This window comes from Rhipicephalus sanguineus, chromosome 9 (genome assembly GCF_013339695.2).
Source record: "Rhipicephalus sanguineus isolate Rsan-2018 chromosome 9, BIME_Rsan_1.4, whole genome shotgun sequence".
NCBI lineage: Eukaryota > Metazoa > Arthropoda > Arachnida > Ixodida > Ixodidae > Rhipicephalus > Rhipicephalus sanguineus.
Window position 1 is genome coordinate 26,627,582 of NC_051184.2, and position 19,709 is coordinate 26,647,290.

Sequence of the window (19,709 nt, forward strand, 5' to 3'; positions counted from 1 at the left end):
CTGCAGAGTGACAGGAGACGTAAAAACTGGTCGATATCACGTCTAACGCAGATATCTAATAGGTGGTACGTAACCCAACTCACTCATGAAAGAACGATCTCAGAAAGAAAGACGAGCGTCGAGGGCTACACTACGACTGACTATCTGCCGGCGGCGATTGCTTGAAGCCGGCAGTGTACGTTGTAACTTGCGATAGTGTTAAGCATCATATATAACTAAATATTGCCTTTAGGGCTCTGTTGTAAACTTAGGGGTCCTGTCACTAATAATCCAGTGTGAATGAGATATTCACATCAAGGTGGATAGCACCAGTATATGGACCTTTGAACTGTTTTTCGGCGCAGCCAAGTACGACTACGGCAGCATGACTTCCTTCGGAGATGATCCGCTCACACGACAGCTACCTGCCCCGAAACTGCTACATCATGCTGAAGGACTACAGGGCCGGCCACTCGTACGACACGCTCACCCTCGAGTTCGAGAACTGGGGCTTGGACAAGCTGATAAGCAGCATGCTAGGCCCACGTCCAGGATCCTCGAAGAACCTCTGGAACTTCATGGGCCGTCGCCGCATTCCACGTGACGCATCGGCCAAAGAGCGAAAGGAGATCGAGGATTCTGTGAGTGCTTCGAGACACTGACTTAACTGATTGTCAACGAGAAACCATTTTCTACTTCATATGTCGTATTCCAAAAAAAAAAAAAACTCGTTGCATTGCTTTTGGTAGTATAAGAGCTCTCTCCCTACTGAAACATTCCGTACGTCATTCGACTAATCCTTTGTTTCTTGACGGAGACCACATCACATCAGATGAAAGAACTATATTAAGTGCCCTGCGAATTGGTAGAATGGGCCTGGACCCCGCCTAGGATTCGGTCAAGGGCTGCTCGCCCTTGGCGGCTTCCTCGGCTGGCTGGACGGCCTAGAGCTGGTGCTCGAGGTCCGAGCTGAGCAGCGCAGACTCCCCGCGCGCGCGGAGGCTGTCACAGTTCGGAGGCATCACAGCGCGGAGGCATCACTACTATTGTGTATTATACCTAGACATTCCCATAGGACTATGGTGACTCTAGAGTCTCAGGGCCTCCACTTGTCCGCCATGTATAAATCTGGGTGTATCAGGTGCATGAGAGCTGGACTAGCCATATATTTTTCTCAGAGTCTTGCGGAAACATATGGTATTATTGGAATGGCATATGAAACGTTTCAGTAGGGCTGCCAGTGTTATGAATGTTGCGACAGCTTTGACGCTGTCTAACTAGAATAAGCGTGCACTGTACAGCAAAAATATATGGCTACATGTTCGCCATTGTGGCCAGTTCGGGAATAATCGACGCTTAGTCGCTGCCTTGAAAGAAGTTTCAGTGGTGCCAGGACACTGAAATCACCAGCTCAGTTTTTCTATAAGTAAACATTTCGCCCATCAAAGTACAACAGAATGACGACAAGGTACACGCGGCATCGTTAGCTGTTCAGTTTACGCCTAGCATAGGCAGCAACTACATAACACTACAGCCTGCCTAAACAGCGATAAGATTATGATGCACGCGTAGTGGGGGAACTCCTCCTTAACTTCGACCGCATGGGGTTATTTAACGTGCATTTAAACCCGAGAAGAGGAATGCGTGTTGCGAAGTGCTAAAGGCCCGTGTACTGTGCGATGTTAGTGCACGTTGAAGAACGTCAGATGGTCGAAATTCCTCGACTCTCCACTACAGCGTGGCTCATAATGATATCGCGATATCCGAAGGTTGTAGGTTCGGTCCCTACCTGCAGCAAGCTGACTTCTCATCCAGTTTATTATTTCCATTTATGTCACAATTACTACAATACAGTCAAAATCTACAAATAAGGCCACGTTTTGTCCTCTGAAGCCACACTTGTAGCGTGAACATGTTTCAGGTTCATAGCTATCGTGCCCACAGAGAAAGCAAGAAGAGGAAAGGCCGGGAGGTTAATCAGTCGAGGATCCGGTTTGCTACCCTACACTGGGAGGCAATCGGAACTAGGAGGAGGAAGAAGAAAGATAAGGGGATACACAGGAATCATTTGCGCACTTTTGCGACCGCTGGCCCTTGTAGATTGTGTCCTATTGGTCCACCTTCAGATATGAGACTTGCTAGTGAGCAGTGTGTTGCAAGCACATTTTCTTCTCCAATAGAATGACTGCAGTGTGTCCAAACCTGTAAACCTCTTTCTATCATAGCAAAAATCGTTGAGCGAAACAAAACATGCAGTACATAAAGAAACGCTGCGGACAAGATAAACGGTCACTTTCAACTGTCCACAATGTTTCTTCCAGTACTGTGTTTTGTTTAGCAAAACTATTTCACAATAATGCACCACCTGGCCCAATGGTTAACGTTTCTCTTGCTGTCGATCGATTTCGCCCCGTTAGACGCGGTTTTCTAATGCCTCCTTCGCGATGCGCAGCTACACATCGCCGACCGAGAGTACGACCCGTTCTACGCCCGTCTCACCATGTCAATATTCGGAAAGACCACCGACACCTTCAGCATCGATGAGAGCATGTTGGCCAACATACAGGAGAAAGGTTGGGAACTTCGCCCTTTCGAGTTGCAATACGTGTTTTGGATAGAGGGAGCACTGCAAGAGTAAAGCAACTGTATTAATCTCGCCAGTGTTCTTTAAGTCCGTGAGTTAGTAGCGCAGAGTTGGTCGAGGAATTTACTCGTTCCTTGAAGGCAAAGTAAAATAGACCACGAGCTCTCTGTCACTCGTGTGGAGTCCCCCAGTTTATGCGACTCTCGCGCCAACGCAGCGTGAACGGGGTTTTAATGTGAAACTTTGACGAGTACTTTCTCATCTATTAATAAACTTCTGATGGTGAAACTAACGACGGTATTGTTTTCAAAAGATAATTTATCAGTCTAAACTGATTCACTTTAAGCGTCCCTTTAAACTCAGAGAATGCCAAGCCAACGCGCCCAGTTTCTCGTCCTAATGAATGCTAAGTACCCTAAACGTATAAACAATCATATCACGGTGCTACGCCTACTAAACCTAATAGCAGGCCCACTGTCTACCTGTACCTTCTCTCAGCTAAACCGGAGGAGGCGGTGCAGTCGTTGCTGGGACCCGATGTCAACAAGAAGTACTTCTACATGACTAAGGACCTAGAGCTACTGATGCCGAGCGAGCTGGGAGTGCCAGTCTTCTTCTACTTCAAGCAGGTCGAGTTTATCTATGCAAAGAGGGACAAGATGGCCCTCAACCACGGCGACAACGCAGAGCTCCACTTGGACATCAAGCGCCACTACCTGTGAGTTAAACATCCGCTGCTAGGCCCAAAGGTCGCTTGTTCGATTCCCCTTCCCAATGAGTGGCGAATGCATCAGCTATTGTGCCCCTGGAACACCGTATCTGCAACCAAACATGTGTAAATAATTGTGGCCTAATAATGTAGGAAGGCCCCATTTAAAGGCCACTGAAAATTTCGCCCACGTTCGCACTGATGCAGAGATTCCTTTGTTTCCAATATTACGGCGTTAGAACACAAATGCATATCGTTGATCATAAACGTCAAACTTATTGGCAGGCTTTTGCAGTGAGCTAAATGCTTAGATAATAGCGCAGCAATGAGCCAAGTGTGAGAGACCACAATTGAATCTTATGCACGAAGATTTGAGGTACGTGTCCTCCTGTGATGTAAGAGCTAGACAACGCTGAGTTTCTTTTAGAATACATATTGCTCAAGCAAGCTAATCGGACTTCTAACGTCAGTATGAGACAGTTGGTCTTCCCGCTGAACATTTCACCCTCTAGAATTCTCTTGTTTTAGGTGTCGACGTTCGAATGAATGAGTGAATGAATGAATGAATGAATGAATGAATGAATGAATGAATGAATGAATGAATGAATGAATGAATGAATGAACAACTTTATTTATTCATGTTTAAAGGGAAGGGGGCAATGGGACAGAGTGTGGGGGGGAGGAACTACTTGAAGTAGGCCTCCTCTACCCTCTCAGGCCACTCCAGGATGGCCTCCTGAATGTCGGGCCTCGAGCTGCCCAAGGCAGCATCCCACTGCTCCTAACTAGAATTTAAGTGTTTGAGGAAAGGGGGAAGAGGGTGCTTAGGGCATCCCCACATGATGTGCTGTAAGTCTGCTAGGGCGCCAGTGTGTGTGCGCCAGTGTGTATCAGTCTGCTTGGGTGCCAGTGTGTGTGTCTTCTTCCCTTCGTCCGTGTCTTTTCGCGCCCACATCCAAGTACTGCTTGGGAAGTGGCGCAGAATTTACAAGAAGGAGAAGGGTAACTGAAGGGATGAATGCGGTGCAGGAGGTCGAAGTCTTATGGCATCATAGGCGTATCTACCTGGGGAGGGGGGCGCAAAGGGGCTCGAGCCGCCCCCCCCCCCCCCCCCCCACTGCGAAAAGTTAGGCGGAGCCCCCCCCCCACATTCGACAGTGGTTCTTGTCGGCTGCAGACTGGGGAACTAACAAGTCAGACAAGGTTTTACTTGAACGCAGCAACAACGTAATTATGTAATAAAATTTGTCCTACGATTCTACTGTGACGACTGTCCTCCGTGTATCATGACCACGCAATGTTGGCTACCTGCGGTGCGGGCTGCCTATTCCACGCTTGCGCGCCTTGCGCTCAAGCAATTGCAGAGGAGGCTATCGCTCAGCAGGGGCTCTATAACATTACAGCAATCTGTCATGATTTTATTTTATTTTGTTCTGCCTGGCCTGAAGCTTAAGTAATCGGCGACGCAAATATGAGCGGGAACCAGTAAACGTTTTATTGCCTGATAAAACGCATTCCTTTATCAGGAAATTCAGTTTCTTTCATTGAAAATTAATAGCATCGCCCATGCTCCATATCCAAGCTGCTGTGAGTTGATCAGTGTGCAGAAGTGTCCAGTATTTTAGTTGTTTCTAGCCAGGACAGCTAAAATATATTCCCACTTTAGTCTCCGATTAGCGTGCTATACTTGGCTTATCATAGGGTAGCCTGCAGCGATCGCGGCGGCTTGTAACAAGGCAGTGGACTCGAGCACATTGAGAAGCCCAGCTTTCAAGTTTGCCTCGTTACTTGATCTATATCACCAGGGAGATGATCAGCGTCCACGGTTTTCTGGACTAAGACGGCTGCCCACCTGCAAAGGATTGTGTCTGTTCCTAATAATGTTTATTTCTCTCTCTACCTCTCTGTCAAAAACGATGAGGTCACAGAGTTGTACACGCGCAAAAACAGCTCAACATCGTTATACTAGAAGTGAAAGTATCCATACACATTTGAATCCATCTCACCCGCTGCTATAAGCAGCCGCTACCAATGTGATTGGCGGGCAGCCTTCTTAAATTACGTTCAGAAAGAGACACTGTCTGGCTATTCCGAAACAAAAATGGAGTTTTTGTTCAACACAGTAATGTGCTGCTTATTGTGCACACTTCATTTTAACGCCGCGAGTTTTCGCAGACTTGTGACGTCGCGTAACAAAAAGGTGATTTTAGGGCACACCGAAAATTTTTGACGAAGAGCGAAGAACCAATGATAAACAATACGCCTTATTCAAACTAGTTCATTATTATTTTTTACGCAGCCATGCGTAAGTGGTAATTACGCGGTGGATCACTTACGCGTCATTTGTTGCGTCGTTTTAAGAGCAGGTGCTGTGAGCATATGACCCAGAAAATTTCGACCAATCATTAACAGCTAACGACCTATACTGAAGGAAACAATGCGGGGTAGTTTAACGTTATAATCGCAAATTTTTTCAAGGAAAACTTAAGCTTACACAGTTTACATAGGCTATTTACTTGGAGGAACCGGAGGGGAGGAGTATGGGGCCACTTCACCGCTTTCCCGTCCACCCCCCACCCAAACTGGGAAAAGTAGTAGGGCAAGGAACGACACGTTGAATATAAATTCGTAGTCATTTATAATCGTATAACTATACAGAACCAGCTCAATGTGGTTTCCATAAGTATTAATCGACTGAACTTGGTCTTCTTCTTAAAAAAAGACTTTATATTAGAGGGCTCTAACAGTAAAGAAATTGGCACTCGGCTTATCCTGAAGACTTCTGCGAAGTACGTTGCTCTGTCAGCCACATGTTTTGTTTAATAAGTGAGAATTTAAGGTTACTAGAGTCATAGCAGGTTCTTCATACTCGTCACATCTACAACGCCAAACTAAGACTGGGAAGTTTGCTCATGCAATGCTCAGATGATCAAGTTAAATTTGGGCGTACATTTCAAACTTCACGGTAATATTTCCGAAGTGTTATTAAACACTGCTGTGTGGTCGCGGTATAGGGCGGCCCAGCCTGCACAATCTGTATGTGCAGATTCTCGCTTGATTTGAAACAAACAGTTTTGAAAAGTAAGTCATCTGATCAGCTCTATGAGTATAAAAATCACCTGAAATCAAATATTTTGAAGAGTCATACGTCCTGCAGGTGGACACAGGCTCATGGCACTGATGGCGATGACGATGATGAATTAGTTTTCGGCGGCGTTTCCACTCCTACATTGCTCATGCTATTTAACTACGAAACAGTACCAATGTAGAGTATCCAGAAGCGTGCAAGACATCCATTTGTGAGAACACACTCAAGCAATATTATGGTCTTGTGGCAATTCTTTCACCACTCAAAACAGATACGACACCGCGATGGACCAGATGGTGGGCTTCGCCCCGCAGTTCACCAAGCAGGCCTTCGGAACGGGCTTCAATGCGAGGACCACCGTTTCCTGGCCGCTCGACCTCAAGGTGACCCTTGCACCACTCGAGGGCAAGCTGAGCCTCCGCCGTCCAGTGCACCTGCCCTGGAACGTGCTCAACCACCAGTTCCGGCCCTACACCTTCGCCATGCGCTACGACATCAGTGCGGACCCCTCGCACGCAATCACTGAAATGCCCAAGCTGATGAAGCCTCTCTACCGACCTGAAGAACTAACCGAGGTGAAAGGACTATAGACATAATATTAATTTCTTTTTTTTAATGTCAGGCATTATTTATGAACCTCTTCGTGTATTTTATGAACACGCCTGCTTTTTTTTCCTAGGCAACGGTACATTTCTTGCCTGAAATAAACTTCAACGAGTCTGCCTCTAAGGGACTCAGATATCGTTATACGGCAAGGTTCGGGATATTATATTGAGCCAATGAGGCGAAAGTACGAAACACAAGGCTTTAATACGTGATGCTTGTATCCGTGCTAATCAGGTGATAGTGTGTAATCACGAAGCAGTGACGGTGAAATCAAAGACAGTACAGCTATAAACAAATCATTTTTTTTTTCAGCTTCAGTCGATTCAGAGTTGCTCTTTGGCGCCACCTTAATGAAACCTATTCCGCTCCATGCGCAGTTCGACCGCCACTACTTCGACGACACCTTCGGCGTCGGTCTCAAGGTCAAGGGCCACCTGATCAAGAGGGGACTGCACCAGGCAGTGCGCGAAGTGTACCACGACATGTCTTGCCGGGAGCGCTTCTACTACATGGCCGTCAACCCGCACTGGCACCCACGTGACATCAGGATCTACGCCGTCCCCGCTGCTCACGATCCCACCACCGAGGTGAGCTCAGCGAACGCCACCATATAAGCGCAGACGTGACGTGTCAGTCGGCAACGTACAACAATGTACGTACACTGCTATACATTGCAACACAGCACTGTACACAGCGGCAATAACTGCCAGTCGGCTATGCATATAGTCTTCGACAATCGAGCTATGACGTAATGGGACAGCGTCACGCGAATCGCGCTCTATGCTCACGCAAAATTCCTTCCCGTATACGTTACAGCGCGACTATCCAAGATCGGGCATCAGCGAACACACACGCCTCCCGCGCTGTCCTTACTTCAGTTCAAGCCAGCGAAAGACGAACCCTTGCGTACTAATAATAATAATAATAATAATAATAATAATAATAATAATAATAATAATAATAATAATAATAATAATAATAATATCTGGGGTTTAACGCCCCAAAAACACGATATGATTATGCAGGACGCCGTAATGGAGGGCTCCGGAAATTTTGATCACCTGGGGTTCTTTAACGTGCACCTAAATCTAAGTAGACGGGCCTCAAATATTTTCGCCTCCATCGAAAATGCAGCCGCCGCGGCCGGAGTTCCATCCCGCGACCTTCGGGTCAGCCATCGAGTGCCATAACCACTAGACCACCGTAGCGGGGCGAGCCCTTGCGCAATCGGTGCAGGCTCATTCGTTCATCATTCATTTCATTTACTACCCTAAAGGCCCAGTATCGAGCATAACATAGAGGGAATAACAAGCAGTAAGTAATATTACAACAGCAACAAATTTGAAACATAACTGTTTGATAGGCATAATAATACATAAAGAATAGTCACAATAATTGCTAAATTAAAGAGAGACAGCGTAATTAACGGTAGCATAATGGAATGATTATAAAATGCAATAACCCAAGGTCGACCTGCAAGACTATTAAAGCAAATAAAACAAAAATATTTATCCGCAGAATCATGAAACGTTCTGTGAGCGCAAAGTCCCCGCCTTTTCTCGCCTGGTATATCGCGTTTAATGTTCTCCGCTTGCATTGCTTTGTTTACTTGACATTCTTAAAATATGGTAACTGCAGAAAAGGAATCAAATTCATTCGTCAGACAGCTGCAAAGAAACTACAGTTGTGATGAAGGGAAGCACAGGTGCCGTAACCGGGATATAAAATACTCGAACAACACTATTCTCGGCATCCGGGCATCAAGCGTAGTTAGGTACAACTTTGTTGTACGCCGAAGGACCAAACGGTGCAGGAAGTTGTATGAGTCTAAGAACTGTTCGAACAAGACTCGTCCCATATGTACGAAATTTGTTGGTAAAAATAAAACAAGATTAACACAATATCAGACACACCGATTGCCCTTTACAGCGTATACGTTCGTGTAAGCGTGACCAATAAGATATGAAGAGACCCTTGACAAACAAGCGAGCCGTACTAATGTACTTCCGCGCGGGGGTCAGGATACGAGTTGAAATACGTTACCTCTTGCGACTGCTATCTTACTAGCTTTCAAGGGCTCTTTCCTCAAATGTCTAAGCATAAATTCTAAAGAAGGGCCTAGAACGACATCGATTTGTTATTATGCATTGCCGATGAATTATAAGGTGTTTCTAAAATTTTCTGCTTGTATGGGCTCGACCGCATCTAAAATGAACACCTCATTCGTATTCAAGCCGATAAAACTAAAACGTTCATTCTACTTCACGAGGAAAGTCTGCCTTATATGACGTAAAATCATGGTGTCGATGAACAGGATAATAAATTTCCGAATTATGTATTAAACATGAGGTTCTATGGGGTCTTGAATATTAATTAGGTGTTTACCTAAGATTTGGACGACCCTCTACACCAGTTTGAGGTGTTCTTATAGCTTGTTCTTACGTTGAAGCTGTAATGAAACACTGCAAAATCACGAAACGGTAAAAAAAGGCAAACTTTGCAAGTCGGCCTTGAGTAGGTGAACGCATAAAAAATAAATAAATAGCTGCTACATTTCGCGCCCTCAAGTTGTCTAGCTCGGTATAAACACGCACACAAAATTCCGCAACTCAAAATACAGGCTATAGGCTACATGTAATGACCGGTCTTCTCAAACCGCTCGTTTCAGCTGGACATCGACATTTCGTACAAGTTCTTGGAGCCGGACGACGAACGGCACAGTCACTTCAACGTCCACGACAAAATCCTCGACGATCCCGAGGTGCCCTCCACGCACGTGCTGCGTCTCGACGTCAACTTCAAGGGCGCCGCCAAGGAGCGCAAGGCCGCGGCCGAGTTGCGATACTCTTTCAACCACGACCTCTTCAACCACAAGCTGCAGTTCTTCTACGAGAAGACACCGTTCAGCCACGATGACACCGAAATGAAGGTAAGCTCCGCAGAACTGGAGTTTAAATGAACTTCGGCAGGGTTTCGCTTGCCAGAGCCGTTGTAGCGCGATCCCATCTGTGCTAATATATCATCACACGACATCGCGCCGCGTTTCTGGCGTGGCCTCAGCTCAACCACGCAAAGAAACGCCCTGAACCCCGTAGCTACCAATCGGCTCACGTTTCGCCTTTCGCATTGGCGCTCCGAATAAAAGGCAAACGCAATGGCACGGATTATCTCCATGGGTTTCACCTAGGAGGCCCGCGGGTTCTATTCCCCATCTTGTGCGCCATGACGTCTCAGTACACTACGATATGACTACAATGAGGCAGGCCGCATAGTTGGAGACGTCGACTGACTTTGATCACGTGAGGGGTTTTCTAACGTAAGCTTACACCTAAGCACGAGGGCGTTTTTGTATTTTCCCCCCATCTGAATGCGGCCCGCCGTGACTGAGATGCGAACATCTTAGAGTTTCTAAGCGCGAACTGCGGCAGGGACAAGAGAGGGAGGGAACGACACCAGCGACACTAGCCCTCCCTGTCGCAGTTCGCGCTTGAAGTTTCTAAAATGTATATGTACCACCTAGCTCGTCTTTCGGTCTTACTTGAGATCCGAAACCACGACTATAGGGCTCAGCGGCGGAACGCATTTGCCGTTACGCCACCACAGCGGGTATGGAAGGAGTTAACTGCCCCTTACACCCAAGCGTATGCGTTGCCGCTTTAAAAGAATAAAAAACGAGCCAACGACTTAAGTTTGCCGATTCATGCCAATCTATACTGATTGGTTTTGTACTGAATTGCATGAATCGGCAAACTTATAGCCCACGAGCGATGGACATAAAGGCGACGTAAGGCGAAACCATGGGTGACGTAGAACATAAAGGAGTTGCGTACTACGCAAATATAATTTCGTTAGATCGTCTACGTCACCAAGATTATCATTAATTATAACACAAGGCAACTTCGAAAGGTGTATTTCTATGTGCCTCTGCAGCGATGATAAGCACACGCGCAGCCCATGCAATACTACACTCTTAATTCAGGTACCGCTTAAAGTGCTAGATATAGCCAGGGAACCGGACATCTTTCGTCTGGTTTCCTGAATATGGCCAGATTTAACCAGGACCTGATTAAGACTGTACTGCACTACGGACTGAAGTAACGTAACTGAAGAATTGTGAGATATCGGTGAAGAAGAAAAGTGCTTTCTTCATTTGACTTCATTTCTACAGATCTGCCTGGACGCATCGGCGAAGTTCCCCCATCCTGACTGGACCATAACTAACATGCCTACCTTCTACACGGGAAAACAGATCGACGCCCACCTTAACGTTCACTATGGAGCCAGCTGTGAAGCAGGGACAAGCGTAAGTTTGCAGATTCAGGCCGACCAGGACGAACCTAGAACTGGTACTTATACAGAACACTAAGCCGCGGACCCTGAGCACAACAAAGAAAGAACAAAATGGAAGGAGTGAGGTTAGCGTTGTTCTTGCTTGTAGCCCTCACTTTTTTTGTCAACTGTGGGGCCATTGCTCAAACCCTAGACTCTTTCACAACTCTAGCACTACTGTAGACTAACTAAAATCGCCCCCTAAACAACCTCCGAAAATACGAAGAACGAGCACGTTAAATGCTCCCGGCATTTCCCGTCTTTTCGGTGCAATTCGTGACGCCAGCAGTCTGTTCACGTGACGTCATGAGGAAATAAGCTCCGGATTGGTCCATATGCGAGGGATATCACTTGTGAATTGTCTCCTAACCTGCTTTGCTATCCACTCGCACGTCCATTTACCCATGTCTCGCATGACTATCGTGCGCGATCGACTGATTTCACTTCGTTTTGTGCGTTTTCGACTGCGCAATCGGAGCAGAACAGCGCGTAGCCGAAAAGCGCGCAATCCTGACAGGCCCAACGCTTAGTGCTGACTGCGTGCTTTACGAAGAAGTAAGTGGCGAGGAGGATGATAGCGCCTGTAGGAAGGGTAATGATGGCTAGGCAAAAAAAAACACTCTCACGACTTTGAGCTCGAAGAGGTGAAAGAGCTCTTAACGTCATTGTTGCTCTTGCGAATAAGGCCAGGTTCAAGCAACGTGTCCCATGCTTTAGTTCAACTACAGTAGCGCGCACATCAGTCACGTTGATTAACGTACCCGCCACTTAACATCGTCTGTAGCTCGCATGTATATGATATAAAATTCTGTACTCTTTATGCTATGAACAGATTACAGTTGACGGCAAGTTCACACACACCGACGAAGACGAACAGCAGTTGGCAGCCGCGGCTGAAGGCAAGGCCATCGGCAGGGACCGGTTCAGCAGCACCTTCCTCCATTGGCTCGCCAACAAATGCCACCAGAAGCAAGAGAAGGGCATCCCCTTCAGCCACTACTGCTACAGACTGCTCCGTTACTCCAGCCGCCTCGGAAAGTTCACCGCAGACGTGGAGTGGAAGAACTACAAGCCCGTAAGTACTTAAAACACTTTGCTCTAAAACGGTCACACATTCGCGGACACAGACGCCAGCTTCATGAAATTAGTGACGCGTCATAAGGTGTTTGTTTCAAGCAAGCCGGCTTCGTACTCAACACAGTATTCCGCTTCCTGGCGTCGTTTGGGTCAACATTACTTTTATGGCGATAGCAATTACATGGATCCACTCGGCGTGTTCTTATCGTCGGCGTGTAATATATACATATTATATACATATTAAATATATATCGGGTGTTTCAAGAAATGTGTCCTAAATCCTCAAAAATCAGGAGGAAGAAGAAACTTTATTCAGAAAAAGAAAAAAATAAAATTAAAAAAAATTAAATGCAGGCAGTTTGGTCGGGCCCTTAGTCCAGGGCTCCGCTGGCACGAGCGGCTCGCTGGGCCTGGTCAAGCAAAGCTATTTGGCTCTGCTTGTCCTCGTCCGCAAGCCATGCCTCCCACTGCCTGTGAAACATGTGTGGTTGCTTAGTGATGAGTGAGCTGTCGATATGTGTGGGCCTCTGGGAGTATTTCCATGTTATGTGGCTGAGTGTTAGTGCTTGTGAACACCACGGACAGGTATCTTTAAATCTTGCGGGATATATTCTACTTAGATGGTACAAACTGGGAAATCAGGAAAACGCGATATTTGCTCGCTGCCTTCAATATTGCTTTTTCTGTAGCTGAAGGCATCTTAAGATGGTTAAAGACATCACTTGGGATAGTAATTAAGAAAGTTGAATTAATTAGCTTTTTATTAGTTAAGTTGGACGGTTATGTCAAATGGGAGAGTTGAAGTTCTTCATGCGAAGAACCCATCGTAGCTTTGAGATATAGAAAAAGCGGCCTCTAGCAATTATTGTGGCGCAACGTTGAACTTCATTACCCACAATAATGTTTAATTATTACATCGTTAGTTAATCACATCGTGCAAAATATACGAACGTTGGCCCCAAAATACAAGAGCGGAAGAGGTCCCTCAGCCACGTACTTCCTTTCAATACTCGCCTTGACAAAAACAATTTCTGGTTGCATAGACGGATGTGATGATAATCTCTTGCGAAACGAGGCGGTATCTGAACCAAGGAGGTTCTTCATCTGCAGCAGTCGAGCCATAGCTGTAACCTTATTGGTGTGTTTAATTAATCTCCGGTACTAATGCCTGTGGTTCGTGCTACCAAGCCATCCAGCACACAAATTGTAATCAAACGTCTCCTGGTGAGGGGTCCTTTAAAACTCACAGGGTCGTTTATGCATTCGCGTACCAGGACTCAGAGGCGAAAGCCATCTTCTCCATCTTTTTCTTCTCGCTCGATGTACCGATCCTTCCCCGCTCCCTACGAAATCTTTCCGCACCTAACGTGCTTTTGCACTGCCTACATGATCGGCACACCTTTGAACACGCGATGATGTTATGTGATGACATCATCATGTGACATCACAAATCCTGGCAATATGTGACGTCATGATGACATCTTATGGTTGCGTCATCACTTTTTGCATCACTAGCGTTGACGCCGACGATCAATCTTGTGTTTGATGAGGCATCTAAGTCTTTCACCTGAATATCTAACAAACAATATCGTTAAGACGATGCAGCTCACGGACGGTTCAACCTCGATCGTCCTTTTACAAACCGAGGTTTATAACATTGCTCACAGAAAATGGCTCTGAGGCACGCAAATCAAGTTGACAAAGAAAGTCTATGCAACTTCCCACTCGTTTTTTTTTTTCTTCCACAGCTGCTCCATCGCCTGTCGAAGTACTACGCGAAACGCTACGCGTACAAGCCCTGGAAGGCCGGCTTCCTGGGTGTGCTTGGTTCGTACTTGACGGGCGACCACGGAAAGCTCCACGTCGTCTCGCAAACTCCCTGGTGGGGCGTCGGCGAGAAGCCGCACACCGACATGATCGTCACAACCGAGGACGGCCACAGCCACGAGCACTGGGGAGTGCCCACGTTCAGCAAAATCCTCGAGCCGAGGATTTTCGATGTAGCCGGTTACACGAACGCCGCGGAGTACTCCAAGCTCTACAGGCACAGTAAGTGTCCCTCACTGAATGTACACCATAACACTACAGTATGACGCTACACAAAGCCTATACAAAATGCCTCTACACAATGAGGCTACATCATGGCGCTACGTCGCTGAAATATCAAAGCTCTGGCACTGACAGTACGAAGCGCAAGAAAGTCGACGTATTCACTTAATCCCTTCAGTAATGTGTGATTCGGCACACTTGCCTTAGCTCACAAACCCACACATTCATTCAAGGGAGACGTCCAACTCACAGGCGCTTGCCAGTGGTTGCATACCTCTTGAGCGATTGCCCGTTCGAGTTTGTGCATGTATATATTTATGGAGCCTGTCGAACTACGCTCAAATTGCTTTACCAAGCTGAGTTACCAACTATTTCAACGATCGTTTCTTTAAGAGTCGGTCAGACAGATTTTGGAATTCCATGAAATAACTCACGTATAAACAACACCAAACCTTCTTTCTCTTTCAGAGTACTGTGACCTGCAGGCCCATGGCGTGCGCACTTTCGACGGCACTCTCATCGAGCTGCCCGAGACGGACTGCTACAAGGTGGTCGCTCGCGACTGCTCGCCCTTCAAGAGGTTCCTCGTCCTGGCTCGTGCCACGAACAACCCTTCGCTCACCAAGGTGAGCGAGTCGACACCGAGAACCGTCAATCTAAATGAGCGCACTGTTCAGTCGTCGCGAGAGAGAATTAACCCAGGAAGCATAGAAAGTATGTCTAATGGTTTTGCGCTGCAAGCGCTTCTTGCCGACGCACGTGATTTGCGATTAATGCGAAAGAGGAAACTACATAAAGAGAAAGACGTGGCCGCACCAACTATCCGTTCGTGACGCATAACGAACACTATTTGTTACAGCCGAATTCATTACAATGTAAGCTCAAAGCTTGCGTGCATACGTGCTTATATGATTCTTCACTCTGCTATTTTCCTTACTTCCTCATTACTTATTACTGCGCGCACAGATCCTAAGACATGTTTTCTTTTTCGCTTTTACCTTCCTGGATATTTCAGCTGCCTAAGGAAAGGTTAGCGTTCTATGTCATAGAGTCGGATCTCAATGGCTTCTTGTTCAAACAGAGATGACCGTAAAATCTGCAACTCCCTGACTCTTGACAGCCGTCGCCATGACATCTCCAAACCATCAACCTATACTGGCTTTGGCCGACCTTATTACGAAGACGCATAAACGTTATCGCCAACAGTCCATCTTTAATGAAATCTAACGCTATCTCGTCGCGAATGCTGTAAATCGAATCTATTCCGTCTTTCCGGGCAATCAAACGCAGGCGCTGAAGGTGTTCATCGACACGACCATGATTGAGATGCTGCCCTTGGACGGCGAGTCCGGCTTGGTGCTCCGAGTGGACGGTAACAAAGTGGACATCACTCCCGAGCACTCCTACAGCCACACCTCTCACGACGCCGAGCTCTTCAGGGTCAAGAAGACGTCCACCAAGTGGTTCAAGCTGGACTCCGAGTCTTACGGCCTCCACATTGGATTTGGCGGAAACATGCTCTTTGTCGAGGTTAGTACGCTGGTTTCTTCTAACAGTGCATGCATCACTTCATAAAGGACTCGTACATTAGGTCGACGCGCAATGAGTGCAAACAGTGCGAAAACTAGCAGCACTGCGAGCACCAATCCCAACTGCTATGCCCGCGCTAGAACACCTCTGCTTGCCGTTCATTTTCTAGATTTAATTTGAAGCATCTGGAGACACAGTTCAGACCCTGCTCTATATGATTTCTGGGTTTTTTTTTTTTTGCTACTTTTGACACAATGACGGGTTTTCCCACCACAATCGTAATCAGCTCCCCTTGAGCTCTGGAGTTCACTTTGCGAGGCATAATGGACCGTTTCATGTGTAGTGACGTGCGTACCATATATGTTGCTTGGGTTTTACTTCCCAAAACCACGATATGATCATGAGAGACATCGTAGCGGAGGGCTCTGGAAATTTCGAACATCTGGTGCTCTTTCACGTGCACCTAAATCTAAGTACCCGGGCCTCTAGCATTTCGCCTCCATCGAAATGCGGCCGCCGCGACCGGGTTTAACTCCCTTGACCTTTGGGTCAGCAGTCAAGTGGCATAACCGCCAGACCACCGCGGCGGGTGATAACCATATTTCTTTTTGTGATCGGCATAATCATGGCGCTTCTTGTGTTTGCTTTTGTCAGGTCGCTCCGTTCTACCGTGGAAAACTGTGCGGCCTGTGCGGCGACTACAACCTGGACAAGAACCACGAGCTCTCGGGCCCCGACGGTCACCTCTACAACAACACCCTGGAGTTCGCCAAGAGCTACGTGGTGCCCAGCGCTGACTGCCACGCGCCGGCCCACTAACCGTCGTCGGCGGCGCGCCGGCTCGGATCACTCATCACGTCATTATGAGCACGTCGCCCACAAACTCCCGTCAAAGAACGAAAGAAAATGGAACAAAACGTGAAGAAAGTTACCGTTTATGTTCTTTTTCACTGATAACAACCCATAGCTGCGGGAAGTTTAGGAGCGAGCTCTTAACTTTTAACCTCTCATAGAATGCAACGTCCTCATATCATCTCCTATGTAAAGTGTGAAAGAAAAAGCAATAAACAAAAAAAAGTGTCATGTTACGGCTGTCAATTTTTGTTCAGATTTGGAAACCGTGCGGAGTACAGTGAAGAAGTGCTCTCGACGCCGCGACATTTCGTTAACCTATTGAAGTTTCAGTTTTGTAGTAAAGCCCGTGAAACAAGTCCGAGTTCTACTTAGAGTTCAGCTCACTTAGATCTTACAACAAAACCAGCGTTAAGTAATGTAGTAACAGCAGTTAGCTTATACATCTGCGACGAGAAAACGAGAATAGATATCGGAAAAAGACCTGACGCTGCATGTGTGCAAAAAATAGTGTGATCAAGTGGCCGTGAATTTGGGTTCACATTTACATAGATTGCGTACTCAACAGCGAAAAACATTTACAGCCCTGCTTCAAAAGCTAGCCCAACGTCCTCATACCATAGTTAGCATGCTGGTGCGACAAAACTGAGAAAAGCAGTGCTCAAGAAACGAAATTTGACAACGCTCTCGACAAACCACGTGCCCAATAGTTATGGTTGCCGAAGGAATTGACAACGAAATAGCAAAACTATACAATTTCGGCCTTTTCTCGGCAGGCAGGGGCCCTCTTTTTAAACAGGTGCTGACACAAAGTTTTAAAGGCGAGAGAGCTTCTGAGACAGATTTGCGCCGACACATCATCCACAACTTATGAACGGCTAATATAGCTTAGAACCTAACTTAATTTTAGAGTACCACGCAACCACACATAAAGCGGAGCGCCTTGAGACATCAATATCAACTTGATTCGTGTGCAAACGTCTCACTGGTGGCGTCTCCATGGTACTTAACAACAACAAAAAAACAAATTCAGAGCTCTTAAAATATATACTGTAAATATGGAAGCCGGCGAAGCTGACTATGGTGGGTCTGGTATAGTGAATATTGGTACAGTGAGTTTATATATTATCGTTATTGACTATACTGAGCGAATAAAGACACGTATACACTCAAGGATCCTGGTGTTTCTCTGGAGCATGACGCAGATTGTCTCGTCAACGGCGGCCAACGGCAGTCTCAAAATGAAGTCCCGTAGTACATGAGCAACCAAGTTGTTTCGACAGTGCAAAAATGGTTTGTTTCTTATTCAAGTGGTCTTGTCTTTGAGGCAAAATTGTTCATGTCATTCTGCCATGTCGGCGAAATCACGCACCTTTATGTTTACATCTGCGCCCTGTCCATTTTTTCGATGCGAAGTCGCTGGATTAGTCGAGTTAATCGGTTCACCGAAAATTGTTGTTCTACGCATCTTCTGTCAGCGGACGCGATCCGCCAGAACCTAGCCATGTGCACCTTCGATGCTGAAGGTTACTCTGCCCTACTCAGAAGCGCACTAGGCTAAATCCCTTTAGCCACTTCATATGTACTACGTTCTGTGACTGTTTCGAAAATCGACCGAGACGAGCGATCGCTTGCAGGCTTGTAACGGCCTGGCGAACCTGTAGCCTGGTAGCACCTTCTTTCCTCTCTTTCCTTTCATCCCTTAATCCATCCCCCTATATAGTGTAGGGTAGCGAACACGATCCGTGTCTGCTTGACCTCCCTCCCTTTCATTCCTTTCCTTCTCCTCCTCCTAGTGGCTTAACCCGCCGAGAGGAGCTAGGTTACGTTACACAAAGGCTTCGTGTCGAGATTGCGCTTTACCCGTCCGTGACGCTCCCTGGTCGCAACAGTGTACCGCGGCCCCCTATGGTATATGTTTAAAAGATAGCTTGAAGCGCACCGAAGACGCGGACAATGGAATTGCGCAGGACAGCGCTTAGCCTAGGCCAACCCTATACATCGCTATACCATTCTGTGGAATGTCACAGTGACACACTTTCTGTGGATTTGCCAAGGTATTATGATAAGCCGTCTTCGCCACATCCGTTTGTCCGTTGCCTCAGTGTTCGTCTATGTACTCGTCTATTTGTACGCTAAAACACCATTAGTTATGCCTTAAGAACATGCCCAAACAGCCACGTCCGTGAAAAAGCTAAGCCTCACGCCTGGGCGACCCACTCGATCTTCATCGCTGCATCCACGGGCCACATAGCCGTTCACTCCTATAGACTTCCTGCTGGAACTGGAGCGGCTAAAACGTTTGACGAAAGCTACGTGCCGGCCACGACGGTATCGTATTTCCGTACTTACAGTACGGTAAACTGGCTCTGCTAAAACACTCAAGTAAGCATAGTGACAACGAGACCGATTCACAGTGGTCAGCCGTGCTTGATAGCCGGCTGTCTTCAACGTTGCAAAGCGCGAATGCAGACATATAGCAGTGATGACGAAGCCGCCTTGCGCTTTATCTGTATGCGATTCTTCAGGGTATAGTTCCATGATATCAAGAGGTTCTGCGGTGCGACACGCAAGAGGACCGTCGTCTTGCAAACGTAGAAACCGGAACCGAGAGCAGACAGGGCATGACCCCCGTGAGCACGATCCCTCTGGTGCCGACATAAAGCTCATCGTCCGCAGCGCTCCGACACGTGTCCATGTCAGGCAAGGCCTATCTACTTTCTCGGGAGCACAGGCTGTGGTCGTCGCTCCGAGCAGCGGCTGCCCTCCCCTTTTACATCCAGCGGCAATCTGTCGAGATAGGCCGACCACCACTACATATGAGCGACCCCCACAAGCCCGCATCCGGAAGCGGTACGCAGCAGGGATGGAAACCAGCCGTTGACTCATCATCATCATGATGAAGA

The 19,709-nt window shown here is 47.0% G+C and overlaps 1 protein-coding gene and 1 long non-coding RNA gene across 2 annotated transcripts in view; one reads left to right on the forward strand and one right to left on the reverse strand.

Annotated features, from left to right (window-relative positions):
- The window catches only part of LOC125759807 (uncharacterized), a 57,340-nt gene extending 44,983 nt beyond the window's left edge, over positions 1–12,357 (reverse strand). The window contains exon 1 of the long non-coding RNA XR_007417498.1: positions 12,229–12,357. This is a non-coding gene — a long non-coding RNA (uncharacterized LOC125759807). The remainder of the gene's footprint in view (positions 1–12,228) is intronic.
- The window catches only part of LOC119404819 (vitellogenin-4-like), a 42,012-nt gene extending 25,239 nt beyond the window's left edge, over positions 1–16,773 (forward strand). The window contains 13 exon segments of the mRNA XM_037671490.2: positions 345–373; positions 375–620; positions 2,432–2,552; positions 3,062–3,281; positions 6,632–6,935; positions 7,344–7,553; positions 9,635–9,895; positions 11,135–11,269; positions 12,128–12,370; positions 14,121–14,421; positions 14,890–15,047; positions 15,712–15,951; positions 16,606–16,773. Coding sequence (XP_037527418.1) covers positions 345–373; positions 375–620; positions 2,432–2,552; positions 3,062–3,281; positions 6,632–6,935; positions 7,344–7,553; positions 9,635–9,895; positions 11,135–11,269; positions 12,128–12,370; positions 14,121–14,421; positions 14,890–15,047; positions 15,712–15,951; positions 16,606–16,770 — 2,633 coding nt within the window. The 3' untranslated portion in view covers positions 16,771–16,773.
- The last annotated feature ends 2,936 nt before the right edge of the window (positions 16,774–19,709 follow it).